General features: G+C 35.5%; 2 protein-coding genes across 2 annotated transcripts; both read right to left on the minus strand.

The window, feature by feature from the left end:
* Window positions 1-501: 501 nt before the first annotated feature.
* On the minus strand, window positions 502-3,296 carry fgf4 (fibroblast growth factor 4). The gene is made up of 3 exons (XM_041219537.1): window positions 2,829-3,296; window positions 1,436-1,539; window positions 502-742 (listed from the first exon to the last, which is right to left on the minus strand). Exons 1-3 carry the CDS (start codon window positions 3,121-3,123, stop codon window positions 566-568), a joined length of 576 nt encoding a protein of 191 aa, XP_041075471.1. The 5' UTR covers window positions 3,124-3,296; the 3' UTR covers window positions 502-565.
* A 13,132-nt stretch (window positions 3,297-16,428) lies between these two features.
* Window positions 16,429-20,860, minus strand: fgf3 (fibroblast growth factor 3). The gene is made up of 3 exons (XM_041219358.1): window positions 20,206-20,860; window positions 18,249-18,352; window positions 16,429-16,912 (listed from the first exon to the last, which is right to left on the minus strand). The coding sequence occupies exons 1-3, from the start codon at window positions 20,480-20,482 to the stop codon at window positions 16,577-16,579; spliced, it is 717 nt and encodes a 238-aa protein (XP_041075292.1). The 5' UTR covers window positions 20,483-20,860; the 3' UTR covers window positions 16,429-16,576.
* Between the last annotated feature and the right edge of the window lie 232 nt (window positions 20,861-21,092).

The raw sequence follows: 21,092 nt of genomic DNA on the forward strand, positions 1-21,092 counted from the left end.
AATTGAATAGCAACTGTGCACAAAGGAGGTCAGACATTGTACATTTCCTGCAAGCTACACTATTCGAACTGACTAGGTTTTCACGAGTTATAGCCAAAGACTAAGACTTATCTTTTTACAAATAAAAATACACGTAGATCTTCAAGGACGCTCACTATACAACATAATTTATAAACAGTGCAAAAACTAAATGTAAATAAAGGAATTACATTGCACTTGTTTGAACAAGTAATAGCAGCACACCTGTGATACATTGAAAAAACAAACACACAAAAAAAAAAAAACGTACTGTAGGAGGTCTCTTACAATTGCCTCGTGAATTGAAAGGCATTTTCTCAGAAATATAAAACTCATGATAATTATAAATATATATATATATATATATATATATATATATATATATATATATATATATATATATATATATATATATATATATATCTTTAATAATCTTAATAATAAATTTAAATATGATACTATTGCATAAAACGCTCCGTTTGAAAGTGCACTGTTTTGTGTCGCCCGATCTGTCTCATTTCTTTGAGGTAAAGTCTAGAAGGATCACTCAGATTCTGGGTAAGAAATGCGTAACTGTCATTGTTGGGGAAATTCTGTTTCCTTTCTTTGTTTTGCCAGTTTTGCTTATTCCTATATACATCCCGGGATACGCTCGGGATTCGTATGCGTTGTAGTTGTTGGCCAGGAGCATCTCTCTAAACGTGCACTCCTCACTGAAATGTGTCTAAAAAGAAAAGAGAAAAATATGGTTATTGTCAGAGAATAAGAACCAAATGGTTTCTTTGCACTTGCTTATTACGCCGTTACTACGACACACTTCTCAATGTTCAATTATTGATCATTCCAGCTGAAGGTAAACACATCTGGGAATGTTGTTCAACTGCCTAAATATATTTGGCTTATAGAATTGAGTTGGACAACTGAATGTACGAAGGTAATGGTTGATCCATGCTACACAGATCAGCCGTCTTAATAAACATCATTAAGCCTAAACATTTGTGAAAATGACTTTTTTCAGAATGATGACGAGTGAAACGCGCTTTGGATTATTAGACACAGTTACCTGTAACGTACTGGCAACAAGAGCAGGTGAGCTGTGTTAATAGCTTGTGGAACATAGGAAGGAAGGAGGGAATGGGGGGGGGGTTGATACACGACTACAGGGCGCATTACGGGTGGTCTAGATTGACCAATTCAGCGTTACGATGGGGAGGACAGTAGGTACATGTGTTGGCTGGCAATGCAGAGAATGGAATGCAGACTAGATGATCTACGGCAATATCCATCCACAGTTTATCGGGCTCACAATACAAACACAGCGAAACACTACAGGCATGCAATGACTGCGCCTAACAATGCGAGGCAGAGGGTTTCAGAAGATGCGAACACGCATCTTAACTAATTTGTCATAACTTACAGATCCATAGAGCTTGCCTTTGCCATTCATGGCCAGGAAAAGACCACTTCTTACACCAAATAGTGTCACAACACCTCTTTCCACAGGGGAAATTTCAAGAAGACCTAGAAACAAAAGTAGATGATAAAAATGACATTGGATTTGCATCGATTTAATCTGTGGAGCCCATTGAGTTTAAAAGTATAAAACTATTGCTTTATAATATATAGTTAAGTTTGACGTGAAGGAACTGTTACGTTCTCTTTCAGTTATATTTTTCAAATATTTTATTTCTATTGATAGACTGTAATGTAAAAATGAGCTATTTTATTTTTTTATTTTTTGTATTCTTAAACGGGCCACTGTAACAGTATGTCGTCTTCTCCGGTAAATTCCCTGCACATGCAACAAATTAAACTGCACAATTTCGTAATTTATGGATAGTCCCATTAATATTTGTGGTTCTGTTTTCTGCCACATGCTTTCCTCTAACATTCTATTGTCTCCAGAAGAATATTAATTAGACGTGTGGGGCCGTGGGGTTAAACCCTAGCAGATACTTTCCTGTATAGATTCTAACATAAGAACCGATGGACTGACATTAAACGTTCAACTGGTTTGTGAATACCAACTTGGTTATTATAAAACAAAAAAAAACATGCAAGCTGCGTGTGTGTGTGTCCAGATGTCGAGGTGCATGAACACCTGATTCTATCCTACATCAGAAAATAATGCTTTGAACATTTTTTGGATCCAAAAAAGAAGCTGCTTATTTTGTTCAAACAAGCGCATGATTAGCATGGTCTTCAAGGCCGTATACACAAGTCCTCTATAGTTACACCATTAACTGTGCCCTCCAGCTAACTTGGAAAATACTGAAGAACCCATTCGTATTTCTTTATTAGACAGGAAGCCTAGTGGTGCCGGTTTGTGTGTGTAATCAAATCTTAAAAACTAATTTAAGATGAAACCTCACATGCATAAGTTTGTCACGTTGACTGATTGTGACATTTAAATAAACTTCAATATTTTACGCCCAGCTCTTAGAATATACGACTTTCATATGACTTTGCAATATGCAATTCAAAAAACGTTCATAATAATCTCAGAATCTGACACAGTGTATAATGCATTTGATCATATTGTATATGCAAGGCAAAAACACATTCAAAGTAAATGTATAAACTATGTTTACACACACACACACACACACACACACACACACACACACACACATATACAGAGTCACTGTATCTGCTACAGAAAATGCAGTGCTGACCCAACATAAACATCACCTGCAAATACACTGCAATTAAAACATTTTACATTGTGGAAATCAGATAAATTAGATCTGAAACTGAAAATCATCCCTAAACTAAAAAATAATCACAGGCAAAAAATACACTGTACTTACTGTATCGATTTTCGTTGTGCACTCCGGTTATTTTTCCATCGGGCAAAACCTGAATATGAAACCCAATGCCTACATTGCAGTAAAGGCGCCGCAGCCTTTTGATGCCAATAAGATAGTCACTGTCACGGTTGATATCCCTCCTTTCCCCGGGGATCCGAGCCAAAGAGCGAGAGTAGAGGGTCTCCCAGTGGCGCTCCGGAGTGCCGTTTTGCCCACCGGGGAAGGGAGCGCAGTGCACTAAACACGACACCAGTCCCAGGGCCAATATTGGCAAGAAGGCCGATTGAATGGACATCCTGATCAACGTGGGCACACGTGGTTGAAGGAGTCGATTGCACTAAAAATACCTCTAGCTCCGCTGTATACTTAGACCAAAGGAAAAAGGAAAATAAAGAAAGCAAAACGCTCAGTTCCAAACGGAGCTGTGACGTTCTCTTTGGTACTGCATGGAGACTCCACTGTGAAGTGGATTCGATTCTGTGCAAGTTTATTCGAACTTGATCCCAATTTGTTGTGAGCCACAGGAGAAGAGTTGTCTAAAGAAGTGTTGAACGCCTATACCAGCCCAGCTCAGCCATGCTGCTCTACCCTGACCAACGATATTTATATCTGCTTCGTTACCTATTACATCACACACCACCTCCTGCAGCATGGGGCAGTATTCACTTTAACACAATCGTCACCCACAGATGCTACTGATCCCTTTGGTGAACATTATGCTAACATTTAGCAGTAAAAAGGAAGTGGTAACATTAAACAAATGTCAGAATTGACGTTGATCAGATAAAATCCCGTTACTTGCACATACTATTGTAAACTGAACTTTACATGCATTTTATTTGTGAAACCCTGGAATTTAAGTTGTTGTGGTACGCTGGCGACGTGGTTAATAATAAAATCCTCTTCATTAAAAGCTAAAAAAAAAAATAATAAATCATAATAATTTACGTATGGGAGAATGTAAAATGAGAAAGCAACAGAATGCAATTACCACAAGGGAGAGTTTAATATTAATATAAATGAACAGTATGAAGAAAAAAAAAAAAAAAAAAAAAAAAGCCTTTTAAGCATTTTAAATGTTGCTGTTACTTAAATTGAAAAAACACTGATTTCTAAATTTCCAGCAGAGTTCAACATTTTATTATTAGATTAAAACACATCAACATATATTATTTCATATAGTATGTGTATTTTCTAATCAGCAATGGGATTTTTATCAGATGTTAAAAATCACAAATAGATGATTAAAATATATTGAGAAAACATAGACTTAAAGATATTTTCTTCAGATGCACATTTTTTTTCAGATTTGATTATGCACATAGGCATTATTAATTGCAAGACTGAATGTATTCTATAACATATTTGGAGTGAGATGATGTATAATGTCTATAGACCATAGATTGCTTTTAAAGTGCAAAGATGTCAGAAGTATCTAGGATAACTACTAGGTTAACACAACAAGTATCTGGTAATAGTGAGTCATGGTCTTTATAGCTTTGGCCTTTTCACATCGACAAGATCTCCTGCTGTTCTGGTAAAGGATGCAACATAAGATAGAATTGCTATTGGCAAGGTGAAAGCTCACATAGGTGCTAATACTATTGATCTTTCTAGAACAAGTGTAATGGAATAGCATGCCCTGTCCATGTTATCTATCTATCTATCTATCTATCTATCTATCTATCTATCTATCTATCTATCTATCTATCTATATATATATATATATATATATATATATATATATATCTATATATATATATATATATATATATATATATATATATATATATATATATATATATATATATATATATATATATATATATATATATATATATATCGTATTAATTCATATACCTTATCTGACCTAAAGAGAGTGCCACATTCCATTTTGTATGCTAGCAACCGTTTAATGTATGGCAGACATCAAAGTATTTGCCTGTTGTTTATAATTTGGAACACACCATAATCGCACTGTCAACTAACCTTTTTAACTATTAGTAAAATTCAGATGCGGGCGTTAACTGTGAAAGAATCAGCAAATTGGCACCCTGTTAATTATTATTGTGCTATATATCTAAGTTGAGCTCAGATGATTCCGTCGATTTTAGACTAATTATCAATAGCTTACAAATTCAATGAAAACGATGCCTGTTGTAACCTTACAGCCAAAGTATTTGTACTGTGTGAAGTGGTATTGTATGCATGGTAACTTTAAACAACTTTATAGCATATACAGTACAGGCTTGAGGTTTGGTTAAGCCTTAAATTTGTATTGATTATTCTGCACTTCCGGGGTTTCTGTGTTAGTCTTGATTCAGCTTCACAAGTGCTTTCGCTTAAGTAAATTAACAGTGTTCATGTTTTCATCTTAGCATAAAATAGCATATTTAATAAAATGTGCGGTTTTTCCGCTAATTGTACCACTGCAGTTGGACTCAAACATTAAGGGTCGCGCCAGTCCTTAACTGCACGTTATGAGGAAATACATTCAGTTTGTTAGTGTCAGTGACAGAAATGGCAAACCCAATACACTGATAAGCAAAATCAATATTTTGGAGATGATCATTGGAGGGGGCAGTGCCCCTGCTTGCCCCCCCCCCCCCCCCCCCTTCCCCGCCCCTCAAACACACCCCTTGTGCACGCCCCTGCACCTGTTCATTTGTGACACATGATTTAGTTTAGACATAAATCACGTCATTAAAGAGACAGTGACTTAAGTGGACCCGTCGCAGACTGCTTACCATTACATTACATATTGAGAATTTGCTCAACGTAGACACTGTTGGATGATGCTGGCCCGAACAAATTAAGTGTGCATCATGCATTGCAATATTGAAATCTACGTTTTCAAGACCACCGTAATCAAGTTATAAACGGAATTTCTGTCTGTTGACTCACACTTGCTGATGTTCATTTCGAAGTCTAATTTCAAATCTATGGTTAGGAACTGTTCACACAGCCTTTTGAGCGATCTGGAGTAGACAGGGAAATTAAGAGAACAGATAGACAGATCACCCGTGAGTTCTTCTTTATTTTTTAAATACCTAAACGCATTCGTGGACATTCGCGTTTTCAGTATATCCACAACTGCAATGGCATTGTTTGATCCATTGTAATTTTTTACTTTCTAGTATTGCTCACTTCGAAACAATGTTTTTTTTTTTTTTTTTTTTTTTTCATGTTTCAATCTAATTATCCAAAGCAAACAGCTATATGTGGCTTTTAAGGAGAGAAACGAGTCACTTGGCAAAAGATTCGGATGACAACGTGTTCTCACGTTCACGTCTGGGTGATTCTCTATATAAAAAGGCACATTTTTTATAATTGTGCAAATAGGGGCATGGAATGCCGTCAGATCTGGGGCCATACACCAAATAACTCGCACTGTCGCTGGGCGACCCTCTCATCTTGGGTCCGCTGATTCATTAAGTGCTGCCCGCTGGCGAGCCATATGCACACAAACCACGTATTTTGCAGTCGGGTTATTTGATCTCCGTGTGACTTCATAGACCTCCTCTGCTTGTAGCAAGCGTTTGCGGTGATCAAACCCGCCTTTTGTAACGCACAATGTTACAAGCACTGGAGTAGATCAGAGTGGCAAAGTGACAAAAGAATGACAATGTAACAGGAGCCTCGAAATAATTTGACAGTGGATTCCAAAATAAGAATGAAAGTTTTTAAGATTTTATTATTTTTTTTTTTTTTTTTTGGTTGATTATTTTTAAGTCCTGGATTATACGTTTATTTTAGTTTTTGAACCCTATGAACTGATGGGGGTGTGTTTTGTACATACCCCACTTAGAGACAAGTTGCAGTACAGAGTAAGTTGCAGTAATCCTATACTCTATCAGGTGCGTTCTTGAGGATAAACTTCTCTGCTGAAAATCTGTACCCTGTGTATTTTAAGGATTTTATTTTTTAAAAATAATGACAGGTTATCGATGTTATTAAGCAGGTGTATTGCAGTTTTGGGTTATTGGGTGTTATTGAGTCTTATTGGGATCGTGTTCTGAATAAATAATTCGTTTTTGAACCAGTAACAGTTTTTATTATTATTATTATTATTATTATTATTATTATTATTATTATTATTATTATTATTATTATTATTATTATTATTTATTTATTTATTTATTTATTTTTATTATTATTGTAGACTACTTTTAGAAAATTAGGGATCAGACATTGCAAAAGTTACATTACACGAAGCTAGGACTGATCAGAAAACGAAGCGATGTTAGGAGCTATTCACAAAGCATTTACCACTGAAAGTTACAGCCTACAACTTTTTTTTGTTGTTGTTGTTAAATAAGGAGCTCATGGAATCTCCCCCTATCCTATTTATTTGAATATTTTAACACCGACACATGTGTAAGTGTGCATATTTAAACTGAAAATTAATATAGGACTATCCTTTGTTTTTCATTTCTTTGGTGGTTTGAATACACTGGAAGCCGTAACCAAGTAAGTCATTGCTGTGTTAAGAAGGTCAGGTATAACATTTTAAAAGTAGTTGTCATAAAATTGACTGTTGCACATTGGCACCCTCATTTGAAACCATTCGATCGGTGTATTCTAAGAGTAATGCGCACTCCTTAACGTCAGACCGAAAGTCTATCCCAGGGTTAATAATGTCTCACCTAGGCTACACACCTCGCTAAATCGACAGGGTTACACTATAGGACAACCGACACGTTTAAGAACAATTAAACAAGACGTGTTGTTAGGCCTATACTCCAACAAAACACAATGTTTCATTTTACTGTGTTGGTAAACTTATTAGCGCTGTTCTGTATCCATACACATCTAGTTTGTTCAGTGCATTTGTGATTTTCGTTTTATTTTTAATGATTGTAGCATTCCACTATTCAAAGTGAATAATGGAATTAAAATGCGGCACTATTACATAACACATACAATACATTTATATAATTATAGATTTCTAACGGCAAGGATTATGTGGTTTTTTAAAATTGCTGAGTGGGCTCCTGTATATGTTTCATTTTTCTTTTGATGGAGAGAAAAGGGACCGACAGCGATGTGCATAGACAGAATCTACATTGAACTTAATTTGAAGTATATGAAATACACTATAGGCTAAATAACTTGTATATTGATTGTCTTTCTTTACATTAAAGTGGGAAATTTCGTTTCAAATGGTTTTGGGGCACCTTATGATATTTACAAATGCACCACAAAACTTTGAGGACCTTGGACCGTTAGTGCCTCGTGGATCGTGAGCAATTTTGTATTATCTTGTATGCTACAGAACTCTCGACCAAATATATTGCGTAATTCGTGGCTTTGTTGGCAATATCCTAATTTCTGCCAATATCCTAAAGTTATAGGCAACACTGAGTTTGCCTATTGTCTTATTTAAATCAAATAAATATGTATTTGTTAATCAAAGTGATAGTTTTCTTATGTTCAAGTTGTCTAAAACAATTTGTTTTGAACAAAATACTGCGAATTGAATAAATCAACTCAGTCATGAAGCATTCCTGGACCTGAAAACATTAATGTTTTACTGCAAACACATGGCATATTCTATCATATTTCATGGTTAATAAGGTTTTTATTGTAAAGCAAATGTGTATTATTTAACTGGAAAATAAATAAATACACAAGCAATTCTGTTAAAGACAGCCTATTTGTATCGCTTTACAAGATAAGAGACTATAGGGTGTGTGTCAGCTGCAGAGTCAGGTTAAGTGACTTGCTAAGGATCACAGAATGAACCAGGGACCAGGGACCTGCTAATTACAAGCCCGTTTCTTTAACCATTGGACCACACAGCCTACTCTCTCTCTATATGTGTATGTGTGTGTGTGTATATATATATATATATATATATATACATATATATATATATATATATATACACACACACACACACACACACACATATATATATATATATATATATATATATATATATATATATATTTTAATATAGATATATATATAGTATATATATAATATAATTACATTTGTGGTCGATATGGAGGGTATACATTATGAATATACGAATAGTTTAACTGCAGTGTGCGACAGTGTTTGAAAAAAAAATTATTTTAATGCAAACAACAATTCAGCTACCTCTGGCTAAATAGCCCACTCAAATGAACTCTATAACAGCCATAACAATAAGTCACTTTCAATAAAAGCATAAGCCTGAAGGAGGTTTCTTGGTCTGGTGGTTTAGATTTTGTTTTTGTTATTCAGCAACGTTTTTGTTATACCTATCTTTGAATATGCTAGCCCTATGCTGATGTTGGTTTCAGTTTTTACCTGTATTTGTCATGCGCTCATAAATGTAGTGACATGGATCTGCATTGTTAACAGCTAGAAATTTTAGCTTCATTCATATAAACACGTTAAAAAGTTAATTTCAAATATTTCTAATATTCACTGAGGCAAAAACAATGTATCATGAATATATTATTACTGTACTATAACCTCTACAGTTATACATCATGGCTATGAAATGTTAATGCTTATATAATAAAGTTGACATGGTATTTCAAATAATATTACAAGATGTTGAGAGAAAAAAATCCATCTAACTTTTATAGTTTTTATAGTTTTCATTGTGTGTGTGTGTGTGTGTGTGTGTGTGTGTGTGTGTGTATATATATATATATATATATATATATATATATATATATATATATATATATATATATATATATATATATTTACAATAACATGGAGACTTACCTCTGAAGGTTAAGTACCTGCTCTCCATGGTCCTGTAGCTCATCCTTTTCACAGCCTTGGTCAGTTCAATTTCTAACATTCTGTCTTTTTACCCATTTTCATTCCTGTATATTCCTCGTGTTTCACAAGTAGCTTGTTTTATGTTTTTGGCTTCTTGTATTCTTTATGTATGCATCATCTGCCCTGCCTTGGAGAGACCACATTCTCTTGGGAGGTGAGGGAGCAATTCAAGCTTCATGCCTATCTAATCATTGGCTGCAATAGTGTCCAGTACCAAATATGTCACTAGTGACCTGCGCTGGATTCAAAACCAGGATCAAAGGGGAAATGTTTTGCATTGGCCCACTGCCCCACTTAGAGCCCGATCTGTAATACAAGTGTGATTGTACTTGCATCCCTTCTGTAATTTCAGAACATACTGATCATCACAGTTCCCCTGTGAGAAGGTGTTTATAGATTGCCCATATCCCTGTGCCTGTGGTCGGTCATCACTGCCACAAAATGACTTACTTATATCACTGGAATTTATTGCATTTATTTTAAACATTTTAGTATGACCTGCTCCCCTGGGGAATTTGTTGGGTGCCCTTGACTTTAACCTTCAGTAGCTTCCTAGGTGCCATGTTGGAGTTTTTTTTCCTCATATTACTGATGTCTCTGAGATGCCAGAATTAATTTTTTTTCAACCATTTATTTTTCTACCCTTTCCTGTTAAACCATTTTTACCCCTTTACCTCTGGAATAAGTTGTTCCTGATAGCACCATCTTTGGATTTTTTTAATACTTTTAAAACTAAATCTTTTTATTACCTCAATACCCTATTTCTTGTTAAAATCCAACCTTATCTAGTATTTTTGGCATACTGTTGTGAAAACATGTCTTGTACAACACATTTAGAAGATGGATGTAAAGGTAAAGTTCCGTATGATTTTGAGAAGAGCAGTTCTTGTATGAATAACATTTGATATTGTTTGTTAAGTGTCAGAATGTTTTGAAAACTGATTTAATAGGAAATGTAAATTTTGCACACAGTGGTTCCATTGTCTATGCACATTATCTATTCTAACACGGTGAGCCCCTCACTTCAGTCATCTCGATCTAGCAATAAATGCAATGGAGGACAGACATAGAAATAAATCTTCATCTTCCTTACAAGTAAACCACTCTGGGGCAGACTGCATCTGGTGCACCGTTTTAGGTGAGGCAAGTGCTACAACAAGAAATTGACTGTGCTTCTTGTTTGGCATTAAAGCAAAAAAAAAAATTGATGCTGTGTAAGAGAAACCGCAAACTGGAAAGGCACAACATTTTCCCAGCTTATCAGAATGCAGCTTTCATTTTAGACATGTATCTGACATGCAGTGATCAAAGTTGACATTCACGAAACTGTTCTAAAATGTAAAGAACAAAAGCCTAGAACAGCTTTATGAATACAAAGCTTTTATTTGATCATAACAGATTTAAGGAAAATGATCAACAACAAAAAACACGATAGTATTAAACTCCCTGAGTTAAAACTTTGTGAACAGGGGCTGCAGAGTCTTAGTTTGGTTATTGCTGTTCATAGCCACTCAATTTCAAACAGTGTTAATGCTGGAAAATGAATTAAGCAGGCTGCCCTTCTTAGGGCACTGGCTCAAGTTATAAAGAGTTGCGCTGCACCTAAAACCTATTGGCCCATTCCTATGGGATGATTTTTACTTGATAATGTTCCATTTAATCGACTGTTCTCAATCAGATCAGCTGTGTATTTAAGGTTTTAACATCCATTTCTTATCTTTTACTTCCACTAGCAATGTAACATTTTCTTGTGCTTGAATATCTGTTGCTTGTTTTAAGTCAGGCTATTCAGATATTTCAAATGCCACTTAAACACTGCAATTGCCCCAAAACACTTAGGTAACAGTGTTTATTGCAGAAAACAATTGGGGGCCCATCTAACAATAAACAAAACAAGTTAAAATAATAACTCAACAAAGGGACCAGATAAATGGGCCACTTCCTTAAAAAAGCTTGAGAGCACAAAAGGGAGGAGTTCTCCTTTTCTTCCCACCTGTTACACTAGACGCACAATGGCATTAGCACAGAAGGAGAATGCAATCAAGAAAAAAGGTCTCCACAGATTGCTGACCTATTTTCTCCTTAATTCTCCTTTAGTGGGATTGTTGTAACTTTTGCAGGGATCTCGTACTTATTTCCTGCTACAGCTCTTAACATGTAGCAAGCCTACAAAATGATCAGAAACCTTTCCTCCATTACCACAACCCTCGAAAACCCAATGCAAGCTTTCCAGGCTATAGAGGCCATCAGACTTTGGTGAGCTGGAAAATCTTTGTACTGTGAATTGTGCAGGGAATTGTGTGGATTATGTAATGTTCTTCATAAAAGAGCAAATCTTAACTAAAAAAGACCGCCTTGCTTGGGCTGATTTTTATTTATTTTTTCTTTCAGTCCTTCAATTTTTTGAAAATGTTTATTTGGGGATGTGTGTGTGTGTGTGTGTGTGTGTGTGTGTGTGTGTGTGTGTGTCTTAGTGACTTACAACCAACTGTGTAAGTCATTAAGTCATATGGTCTTATTGCAGCAAGACCATTTGGAGTTAGAATAGGGAACTGTGATACAAGTGGAATTCACAAAATAAATTAACAACTGTGCACATACCTATAGTTCAGTTGACAATACACATCTTTGGTTTCGCTTACAAGAATTATATGTATTGTCATGGATATTTACAAAAATATCAGTTTACAAAAAAAGAAATGTATAGAGCATTTAAAATGTAACTCATTCTTTATTTAGTGATGAAATATAAATAAAAACTAAAACCACATTAAGTAGATATGATGGTGGGATAAAAGGAGTGGAATCTAAAAAAAAAAGTGTGCATGCTATTTATTACAGGTTTTAATACTTTGAATGAATTGCATAGATTGAATATTCTCTTCTCTTTTTTTATTATACAATACCTACCATATATGAGTCTTTGTCTACTGCACATTAATTTAGGTAATGTGAGCATAACAAGTTGCTTTATAATTTGGTGTATTGGCACATACAAATTGAGCAGGACCTAGAACCTGAAAACTGCCATGGTGGAAATAACATTGAAGAACAAAGAGTACCAGTTTGGAGGCAGACTGAGCGCAGGAGGCATTCTTGACCAGATCAATTAGAAGGGAATGCAGGCTTGGGTAGGTGGAGACCCAGGAGACTGCATGGAGAGAGGCTGAATAGAAATAGTTTTAATTGGACAATATTTCATCAGTGCTCTGGAGTTTTGAATACATTCTGTCTTCTGCCATAGATTTAGGGCATGGAGGGCTTTTCGCACTAGATTAGTGGTATGATAAACTGATCAACTGATGGTTTGGAGAGGATATTTGTTTTAAGTGTAATTATTTGTATTTCTGTCTTTGTGTCTATGTTTTATGTTGTGAATTAGCTTTTACAGTAGTTACCTGGTGATAAATAGGTACTATGAGTTTTAATCATGAACATGTATTGATATAATAATCACTTTTTATAAAGATAGAAAGAGATTAAATTGGGCATATATAAAAAAAATATATATAGCTATCTACATAGCTAGAAATATAGAATAGCACCCGCAACCCCACCTCTCCTTTCCATCCTTACTTATTATAGTTTCACTGCCCCCTATTATAAATGGAGTATAATGTGAAGGAATGGGTTATGACACAAATAAGCAACAACTGTGAGGGAAAATACTCCCCCCTTCCAACCTCTAGGGTGCAGTGTCTACAAGTGAACTCGAGACTCGGGTCTGCTATAGATTACAGCTGCTAAAGGGTTACCAAGCTCCTATCATAGTGTCTGCTAGACTCTTTTGACTGGGAATCTGATGCTTTGAACCGCAGGGTGTCATGACAAAAGTAAGCTTGCTCTGTCTTCGCTGGGGCGGCTAGGGTAAGGGTGGGAGGGACTGTTTCACAACTGTGCTAATGAGCAGCCGTGACCCCATGACATGTTTGCATACATTTTATTGTGCAATAGGTCAACACAGAATGCTTCACCAAGACCCAGAACCCTAACCCTGATGCTCCCGTTTACCTGTTGAATGGGATTGAACTAATTAGGGTGTCATATGCCAGTATATTCGGTTATGAGTTCTGCCACAACTGAATAATTGGTATAAAAACAGCTATGTATTTTTTAAAATGTATTATTATTATTCAATTGATGTTGTCTTTATTGGTGTTTTAACTAGTTACCAAGAAAGATGTATTCTTAAAAATGTTGGCTTAAAAGAAGGAATACCTTCATGAGTTGGACGCATTTTTTTTTCCTCAATTGAGTATAATGTTCAAAGGTAATCCTGTCTGAATTCGGTTACGAATCAATGTAACAAAGGAAATGGTAACCCAACTCAGAACATGTGTACTAGAGTGTCCAGCGGAGCTACCTGTTTTTCTGTGTATTCATGCACATCACGATTGCTGTAACCAGATACCCGTATGAGGTGGCCAGTGTAAAGACTTCACTGTGGCATCGGGGGTAGAGTTGCTGTGAACTTTGAGCAATAAAATGGATGCTGGTATTTGTATTTCTTTCCCCACAAAAACTCCTTAATTGCCTACAGAAAAAAAGTATTGGACCAGAACTGGAACAACATGGGCCCGCTGACTTGAATTGAATGCAGTGATGGCTGTGTAATGCCCCTGTCTGTCACCTGGCTGTTAATGTGTTTTAATAAGAGCTGCTATATCATTATCTTTTACAATAAAGTTTCACTATGGTATACAATTCAGTTCGCACCTTGCCTTGGGGTGTGCGTTTCACGTTCATAGGCTACAGCACTTGCTCTTCTCGCTTAGTCATACTTTATTTAATTTTTTTTTCATTTAGACAGGTATGTACCTAATGTTTTTATAATTAATAAACTGTACTATTTATAAAACTATACAACAAACTGTAGCACATACTCAGTAATTTTTTTTTTTTTACGATTCATTTATATGCGCTTTATATGTGTATCTTCTGGTGTGGGAGGGGTACTATCAGGAATATGATAGAAACGCAAAAGTTATCATAAACAACTTTTGTATTATTATTATTATTATTATTATTATTATTATTATTATTATTATTATTATAATTATTCATAACATTTGGTAGGCCTACTCTACAAATCCATTTAACTGGAGACTCCGAGATTTCCGACTGTTTTACTAAAAAAGATCTAACTGTTTCAGTAGTGTTCTTACATTTTAAGGAGAAATCAACAGATGCAAATCCTACAAAAGAAGAGCAGTACGTTTCTAAGATATCTTACTTGTCTTGTTTACTGGAATTTTAGGTTCACTCATCAGTTGTTTGCACAGAAAAAAAAGAAACTCTCAGGCGAACACAGTTTCACATGTTTCCCTAGAGATACTGCCATTGTCAGAGCCTTGAGGACGTTTTCAAACTTCAAAAGTATAGAATAACTTTTTTTTTTTTTTTTTTTTTTTTTAGTTTTCAATCCAATCTTTTTGGCTACAGAATTATCATTTATGTTGACACTGGACAACTGCACAGTTGATGACGTTGCCTTTGGCAACCGAAATAACAACCTAAACTGTTCATGTTTGTAAGAAAAACAAAGATTCCTAAGTATAACCCCACCCACATAAAGGGTGATGTCACCTGAAACAATGTACAGTAAAAAAATAACTTTCACTAAAGGTCTCAAGAGAAATGCTTAATTTGGAATTGCAAGAACACTGTAAAAACACTTGTTTAACCAATGCAGTTTGGGGTTAATGGATGCAGAAACAGTCCTAGCTATTTTAACTGTATAATGGACCATTTCAGTAAGAAGACACAATAGGTACTGTAGAATGTACATTGGGATTGCGTTTATTGGAGACAGTTACTGAATTATCAAACCCTGTTTTACAATTTCATGTAAAATCCACAGATTATAATGTCCCTGTATTCAATATATTTTTACTGTATTGATATATTTTTGGCAACCTCAAAATATACCAACATAATTTGATAAACCAAGGCATGGTACACTTTGCTTCTGAAAACCACTTGTGTGTAGTGGAACTTTCAGGCATGGACAATAATTTTAAAAAAAGTTAATTTAAGACAATGCACAGGTTTTACAGTCAAATGTTAAATACCTACTATAAACTCTGAGACACTTCATAAACTCTAATAACACTGGCATTTTGTAACTCTTCGGTCTTTAGGCAATTGATAAGCTTAAGTGACATATGATATGATATGACATGATATGATTTGATATAAAGTAACTTGGTCAGACAACATACACTGTAAAAAATTCTTAATGACCTGTTTTTCAGTTTTAAGTTTTAAATTATGGCAAAAGTAGTAATATTAGTGTAAAATACTTTTAAAAAATGATATTGGCTACCTTTTAATAATATGGAAATATACACTAGAATTAAACTATAAATACAGTCAATAGGTCAACATTAAGATAAATATACCAAAAAAACCCCAGTATTTTTTATAGCGTACCATTACATTAATGTGGTGAAATACTAATGTATTGCTTAACTTGTTGAAACGTGAATAACATAACAGTAGGTCAGCAAGTTATTTGTTTGCACTTTTAAAGACAGTAGGCTATGGTATTATAAGTAACAACTCTGGAATTGCTCAGCAATTTATTTTTTTTTTTTTTTCAGAAAAAGAGCTTCCCTATTTACTCTATATTCTTATTGATGGATATTTTCTTAACTTTAACATATTTCAGTCTATACCAGAATAAAGGTCTTATAGGGCTCTAAAAAAACATTTGTACACACAAATGAAAATGTTCATCATCGACACAACTGCAATATAGAAACTAATTTACATATATATATATATACACACACTAATTATTTAGTAATGATAAAAAAAAAAAAAAAAAAAATTCTACAAATAAACACATTTGATATAATAAACAGTAGACAAATCCAGCAGTTTTAATTTTGGTCATATTAACGTAGTTCTGTTTTATCAGTCTATAGCTTCTTAGAGTTCTTTAACAAGAAAAGAGTGATTTAATGCCCGCGTCTGCTTCTTCCGTTCTTGTTTGAAGTTTTCAGAATGCTTTCCCTATGTTTGGCGTTTGTGTGGAATAACCTTACCATTTCGTGGTCCTTGTTGTCCAGTACTCTGGGTAAAAACAGAGAGGACTTCTGTGTTCTACGTGTTTTGAAACCCCTCCTTGGTCGCCCTTTGCCGTTAATAGACATGTACCACAGTCTTTCAGCACTGGCTCGTCGTTTTACCCCAGACGCCGCGTTTGGCACAGTCCGGTAGGGGCGTGAAGCGTATGTGTTGTAACCCAGTTCGTGAATTCTTTCCACAAACTCGCATTCTTCGCTATACGCGTCCTGTGAGAGATAAGCAAAAACGAATGAGGAATTGGCGTATTTAAATATTAGACAAAAAAAAAAACACTTGCAGAAGAAACCCACGGTAGCCTGTATCGTTTTAGATTGTGATTGTGAATCGTGTTTAATCTGTTTTCCTAAATAGCAACCTGTAGTTTATCCTATACATTACTCATATCGTAACATGTCGACATCACAGCATTTAAAACACGTGTAACTATTGCTTTTGTGAGTATCAGTCCTTCCTGTCTTTACAAATATTGCCGCACCTGTGCAACGGCAGGCCACTGATGTAGTAGGCTATAGCCGATGTTTTACAAAACATGTTTTTTTTTTCATGCCATTCCCTTGAAGCACTGACACAATAGTCCAATGTGTAACTAGGCCGAGAAAAATACAACTACACATTACAATATTTACACTAGCTGATGAAAAATGTACAATTAAAACTGGGTTTGAAAAGAGGCAAACGTTATTGTTGCCATGACATTGTTTACAATGTACTACTGCAAGCACAAATGTGTTTAGTCTGAAAGAACAGTAATTAGATACACCTTTGATGTGGTCAAGAATATTTTACAAATGTATGAAAAGGCCAAAGCAGGTGCACATTGATAAAATTGGCATGACTACTGATATATTGGTTTTCTGTTTCTATTTTTTCGATAGACTCTCACAGAGTGTGAACTATGCATTAACAACTGCTGCTGTCACAAATTGGTTCATGTGATTATTTTGTATGAAATAGAGTAATGAGGTATATCAAAGATAGCAATGTAGCCACCTAAACGAATCTAGCTTTTGCTACACTGCGGTACATTGCGGTTATATGATCTGTCTTCTAATAATGTTTATTTACTAGTGTTTGGATGCTCTCGGTTTAAATTCAGTGTTTTCAGTTTAAATAAATCAGCATTTCAGTAGCCTAATATATGATTTAGGGCATTATAAAGTACCAAAAACAGCTTAATAAAACTAACGAAAACCAAATATACTGAACAGCGTTTCTAAATATGTCGAGTTAGGGTTTGGCCTATATTGGTATATCGTATACCGAAACGAGGCTCCGTAGTAGATATGGGCAGGACTAAAACTACTTTGGGAAACTGGTTAAAAAACCACGCAGGAAATGTAACCTGCACCCCACACACTGTCAAAAATATGGCATATCAAAGGGGCAATACAGTAACGTTGTAATTTGGTATAATTCGGCGTCCTTATTATGTGCCATATATGCGCTACACGAGAGGCACCAAAGGAAAACAAATAGCTTCCTAGTATATGAAGTTGCCCAAGGCTTTTACCTTAGACCGCTGTAAAATGTGATGGAACTTACCGAAGCATAAAGGCGTCCTCTTTTGTTCATGGCAAGATATCTGCCCGAAAACAGCCCCTTCATTGCCACCACTCCCACATCAACAGCAGTGATCTCTACAATGCCTGGAAAGAAACCATGAACAGATCATTTCATACTGCACAGCAAACTGTCCATACACTTTTAGCTTTATAATGCTAATATATCATATCACATTTTGTGAAAGCCTATATTAGGAAAATAAACTATGTGTATGAAGCTCACAACTACAGCAGGCAGTCATGACGCCCATGTTGCGTTATGCTTTCAAGGGTCTTTCTCAGAAAGGTTCCCCACTGGAGTAGTCCACAGACTAAATACAGCAACAATTAAAGCCTCCCATGAAAGAAACAAGGCAGAGATTAAGAGAATTCCCTCTTTGACTTGAACAAAGATTCCAGCCCCTGACAATTTATTGAGACCTCGAAATAAGAGGCGGATTAATGTCTGGCAGAGGTCAATGAGATTTAACATCAATCCAAGGAAAAGCTGAATGACATTGAACTAGAGGTCCAGTTAATCCTGGGGAAAAAAAAGTTTCAATCCTTTCCTAATGCCTGACATTTTGTATACTTGTTCCTAAACGATGACATTTAGCTAAATCTTGTAACCCTTACATCCTGAATCTATGTTTTTAAGCATCTCTTATTCAGCCACGTTTGATGTCTTGTTAAAATGAATGCTTACGTTACAAATAATATGTTTTATAATTTAGTAGAACTAAGTATAGGCATAATATATTTCCATAAAGAGAACTATAATATTTTAGGAGCACATGTGCAGTATAGCATTTGGTTATGCAGTCAACCATAAAGTTATCCAAAGTCGCCATCCTTCAGCCTCTGACGTTTTTGGTTTGCACGTGTTCCATCATTAAAATAATCAAAAGACCCACTAGAAGGAAACGCTGTTAGAAGGAGACGCTTAATACCTAAAACTATATCCTTTGGCGTGGTCTTAGTTAAAATAGCGAACTTATTTTAACCCAAACTTATTTATGTATCTCTTTATATTGGTAATAAATAGGTTGTTTACTTTAAGTGTCTATTTACGTTTCCATGTGGTCACTGGCCCTCTCTTTTTATAGAACATTTAACCCTTTTTATACTGTATAGAGGCCCTTCTGTAAGTTTGAGAAGCTTGTAAAGTACCCCCAATAGCACCTTTTAAAACATAGGAAAGGCTTAAAAGAAAAGCTACAATCCAAAGCCCTCCTTTGTGATGACAAGAAAACAAACGTTATCTTCGGGCTTTATTCAGATGGCATTTTGAATTAGCATTGTACCTGAGCATTCTGTCAGTGAGCTTTTAAGGGAAGTGACGCGTGTTCGGATAAACCCTGCAAATATAGCACAGATTGTGAACCGAAGTGACAGCACTAGTGTTGGCTATTGTTACTAAACTACTTTATCCATTTACAGTTCTTAAAACAAGCATGGTATTCTTAACAAATCACTTGCGCGAAAACACTGTAAAATATAGACCATTTGTGTTTCAAAACATAGTGAAGTGTAAACTTTTTTTTTTTTTTTAATCATGGCACAATTGTTCAAAATGTTTAGTGAGGTATATAGGTTGATACAATTGACTTGTTCCTGTTTAGTTAAAATGTATTCCAACTGAACTGTGGTCTGCGTAGACAGGTTTGAGTTAAATATGTATATTCAAACATTAATCAAAAGCTAAATTCCAAGTTAATAATGTCAAGCCTTGATTTTGCATAAAGTTCACATAAACATAAACAAATTTTTTACAATATATATATAGATCATATATATAATATATATTATATATATAATCACGATATATATATAATATATATATATATATATATATATATATATATATATATATATATATATATATATATATATACAATACATTGTCCATGTCAATGAGATAAATAGCATTTTATTTTTAAATGGACGTCAATACTTACTGTACGGACTGTTCTTTTCAAGAGTCCCGTCAATTTTCCCGTTTGGGTGAATCTGGAGATGGTACTTTGTGGCACAGTACAGCTTTCTGCGTCTTGGTGCACCCCCGAGGTGCTCGTAGACTCCGCCGCGTCCTGCAGCATCTCTGCGCAGCCTCGGGTCACACGACTGGCCCTTGGCACAAGGAACCTTTGGTGTCCTAGCCAACCTCCCAGCCAAAACATTTTGCTCACTGGTATCCAAGAAACTCAGAAACAACAAAATCAGAATTATAACCATTGTGGCATGGCCGAAGCACTTAGTCTTCTTGGTAGAATAGGAAATATTGGCACAAGGGGTCCCATTAAAGAAGTCTTGCTTGCCTCCGTCTTAGTTGCAAAGCACGCTGATCCACCCGAAGAAACATTGGCAGCTTTATTTGTCTCTGTTCTTTTATCTCATCAGATCTACTAAATCAATAGTCATTGATTAGGGCCACCACAGTTCCAGCAGCTTGGACTAGGCTGAGTGGTGATCATGGGTCTCTCTTGCTCTCCAAATAGACTGCTTCTGCAAAAAGCCACTGCATTTCACCGGGAGACTATCGTGAGATTTCGTTGATCGACAGTGCATAGAAATAAAAGAAGCTTCCAGCAACAAAGGAGAAGGGAGGCAAGGTATCAGTCTTGTGTGAACTATGCGAGTGCAGCATGGATAAAATTACACAGCATTACACACAGCGGCTTACTGCGGAAAACCGCATCACAAAGAACAAGCCATCGGAGGGCAGAGCTTCTTCTGAGCACTTCTTTTGAAAGATCCAAAAGGCCAATTATACATTCGAAAATTATACACTGTGGGCTTCAGATCAACATTCCCTGGGGTCTGCTACTATCAATCCAAATTCACA

This window comes from Polyodon spathula, chromosome 19, assembly GCF_017654505.1.
Source record: "Polyodon spathula isolate WHYD16114869_AA chromosome 19, ASM1765450v1, whole genome shotgun sequence".
Classification (NCBI taxonomy): Eukaryota; Metazoa; Chordata; class Actinopteri; order Acipenseriformes; family Polyodontidae; genus Polyodon; species Polyodon spathula.

What these genes read in the sequence shown, in the direction of transcription:
- fgf3 (XM_041219358.1), bottom strand. Translation starts at nt 20,482, where the DNA reads ATGGTTATAATTCTGATTTTGTTGTTTCTGAGTTTCTTGGATACCAGT. An exon ending in TGAAAAGAACAGTCCGTACA is followed by an intron (nt 18,353 to 20,205) that starts GTAAGTATTGAC and finishes GTTTCTTTCCAG; the next exon opens with GCATTGTAGAGATCACTGCT. An exon ending in GAGGACGCCTTTATGCTTCG is followed by an intron (nt 16,913 to 18,248) that starts GTAAGTTCCATC and finishes TATCTCTCACAG; the next exon opens with GACGCGTATAGCGAAGAATG.
- fgf4 (XM_041219537.1), bottom strand. Translation starts at nt 3,123, where the DNA reads ATGTCCATTCAATCGGCCTTCTTGCCAATATTGGCCCTGGGACTGGTG. An exon ending in GCACAACGAAAATCGATACA is followed by an intron (nt 1,540 to 2,828) that starts GTAAGTACAGTG and finishes TTTTGTTTCTAG; the next exon opens with GTCTTCTTGAAATTTCCCCT. An exon ending in AAGGCAAGCTCTATGGATCT is followed by an intron (nt 743 to 1,435) that starts GTAAGTTATGAC and finishes TTTTCTTTTTAG; the next exon opens with ACACATTTCAGTGAGGAGTG.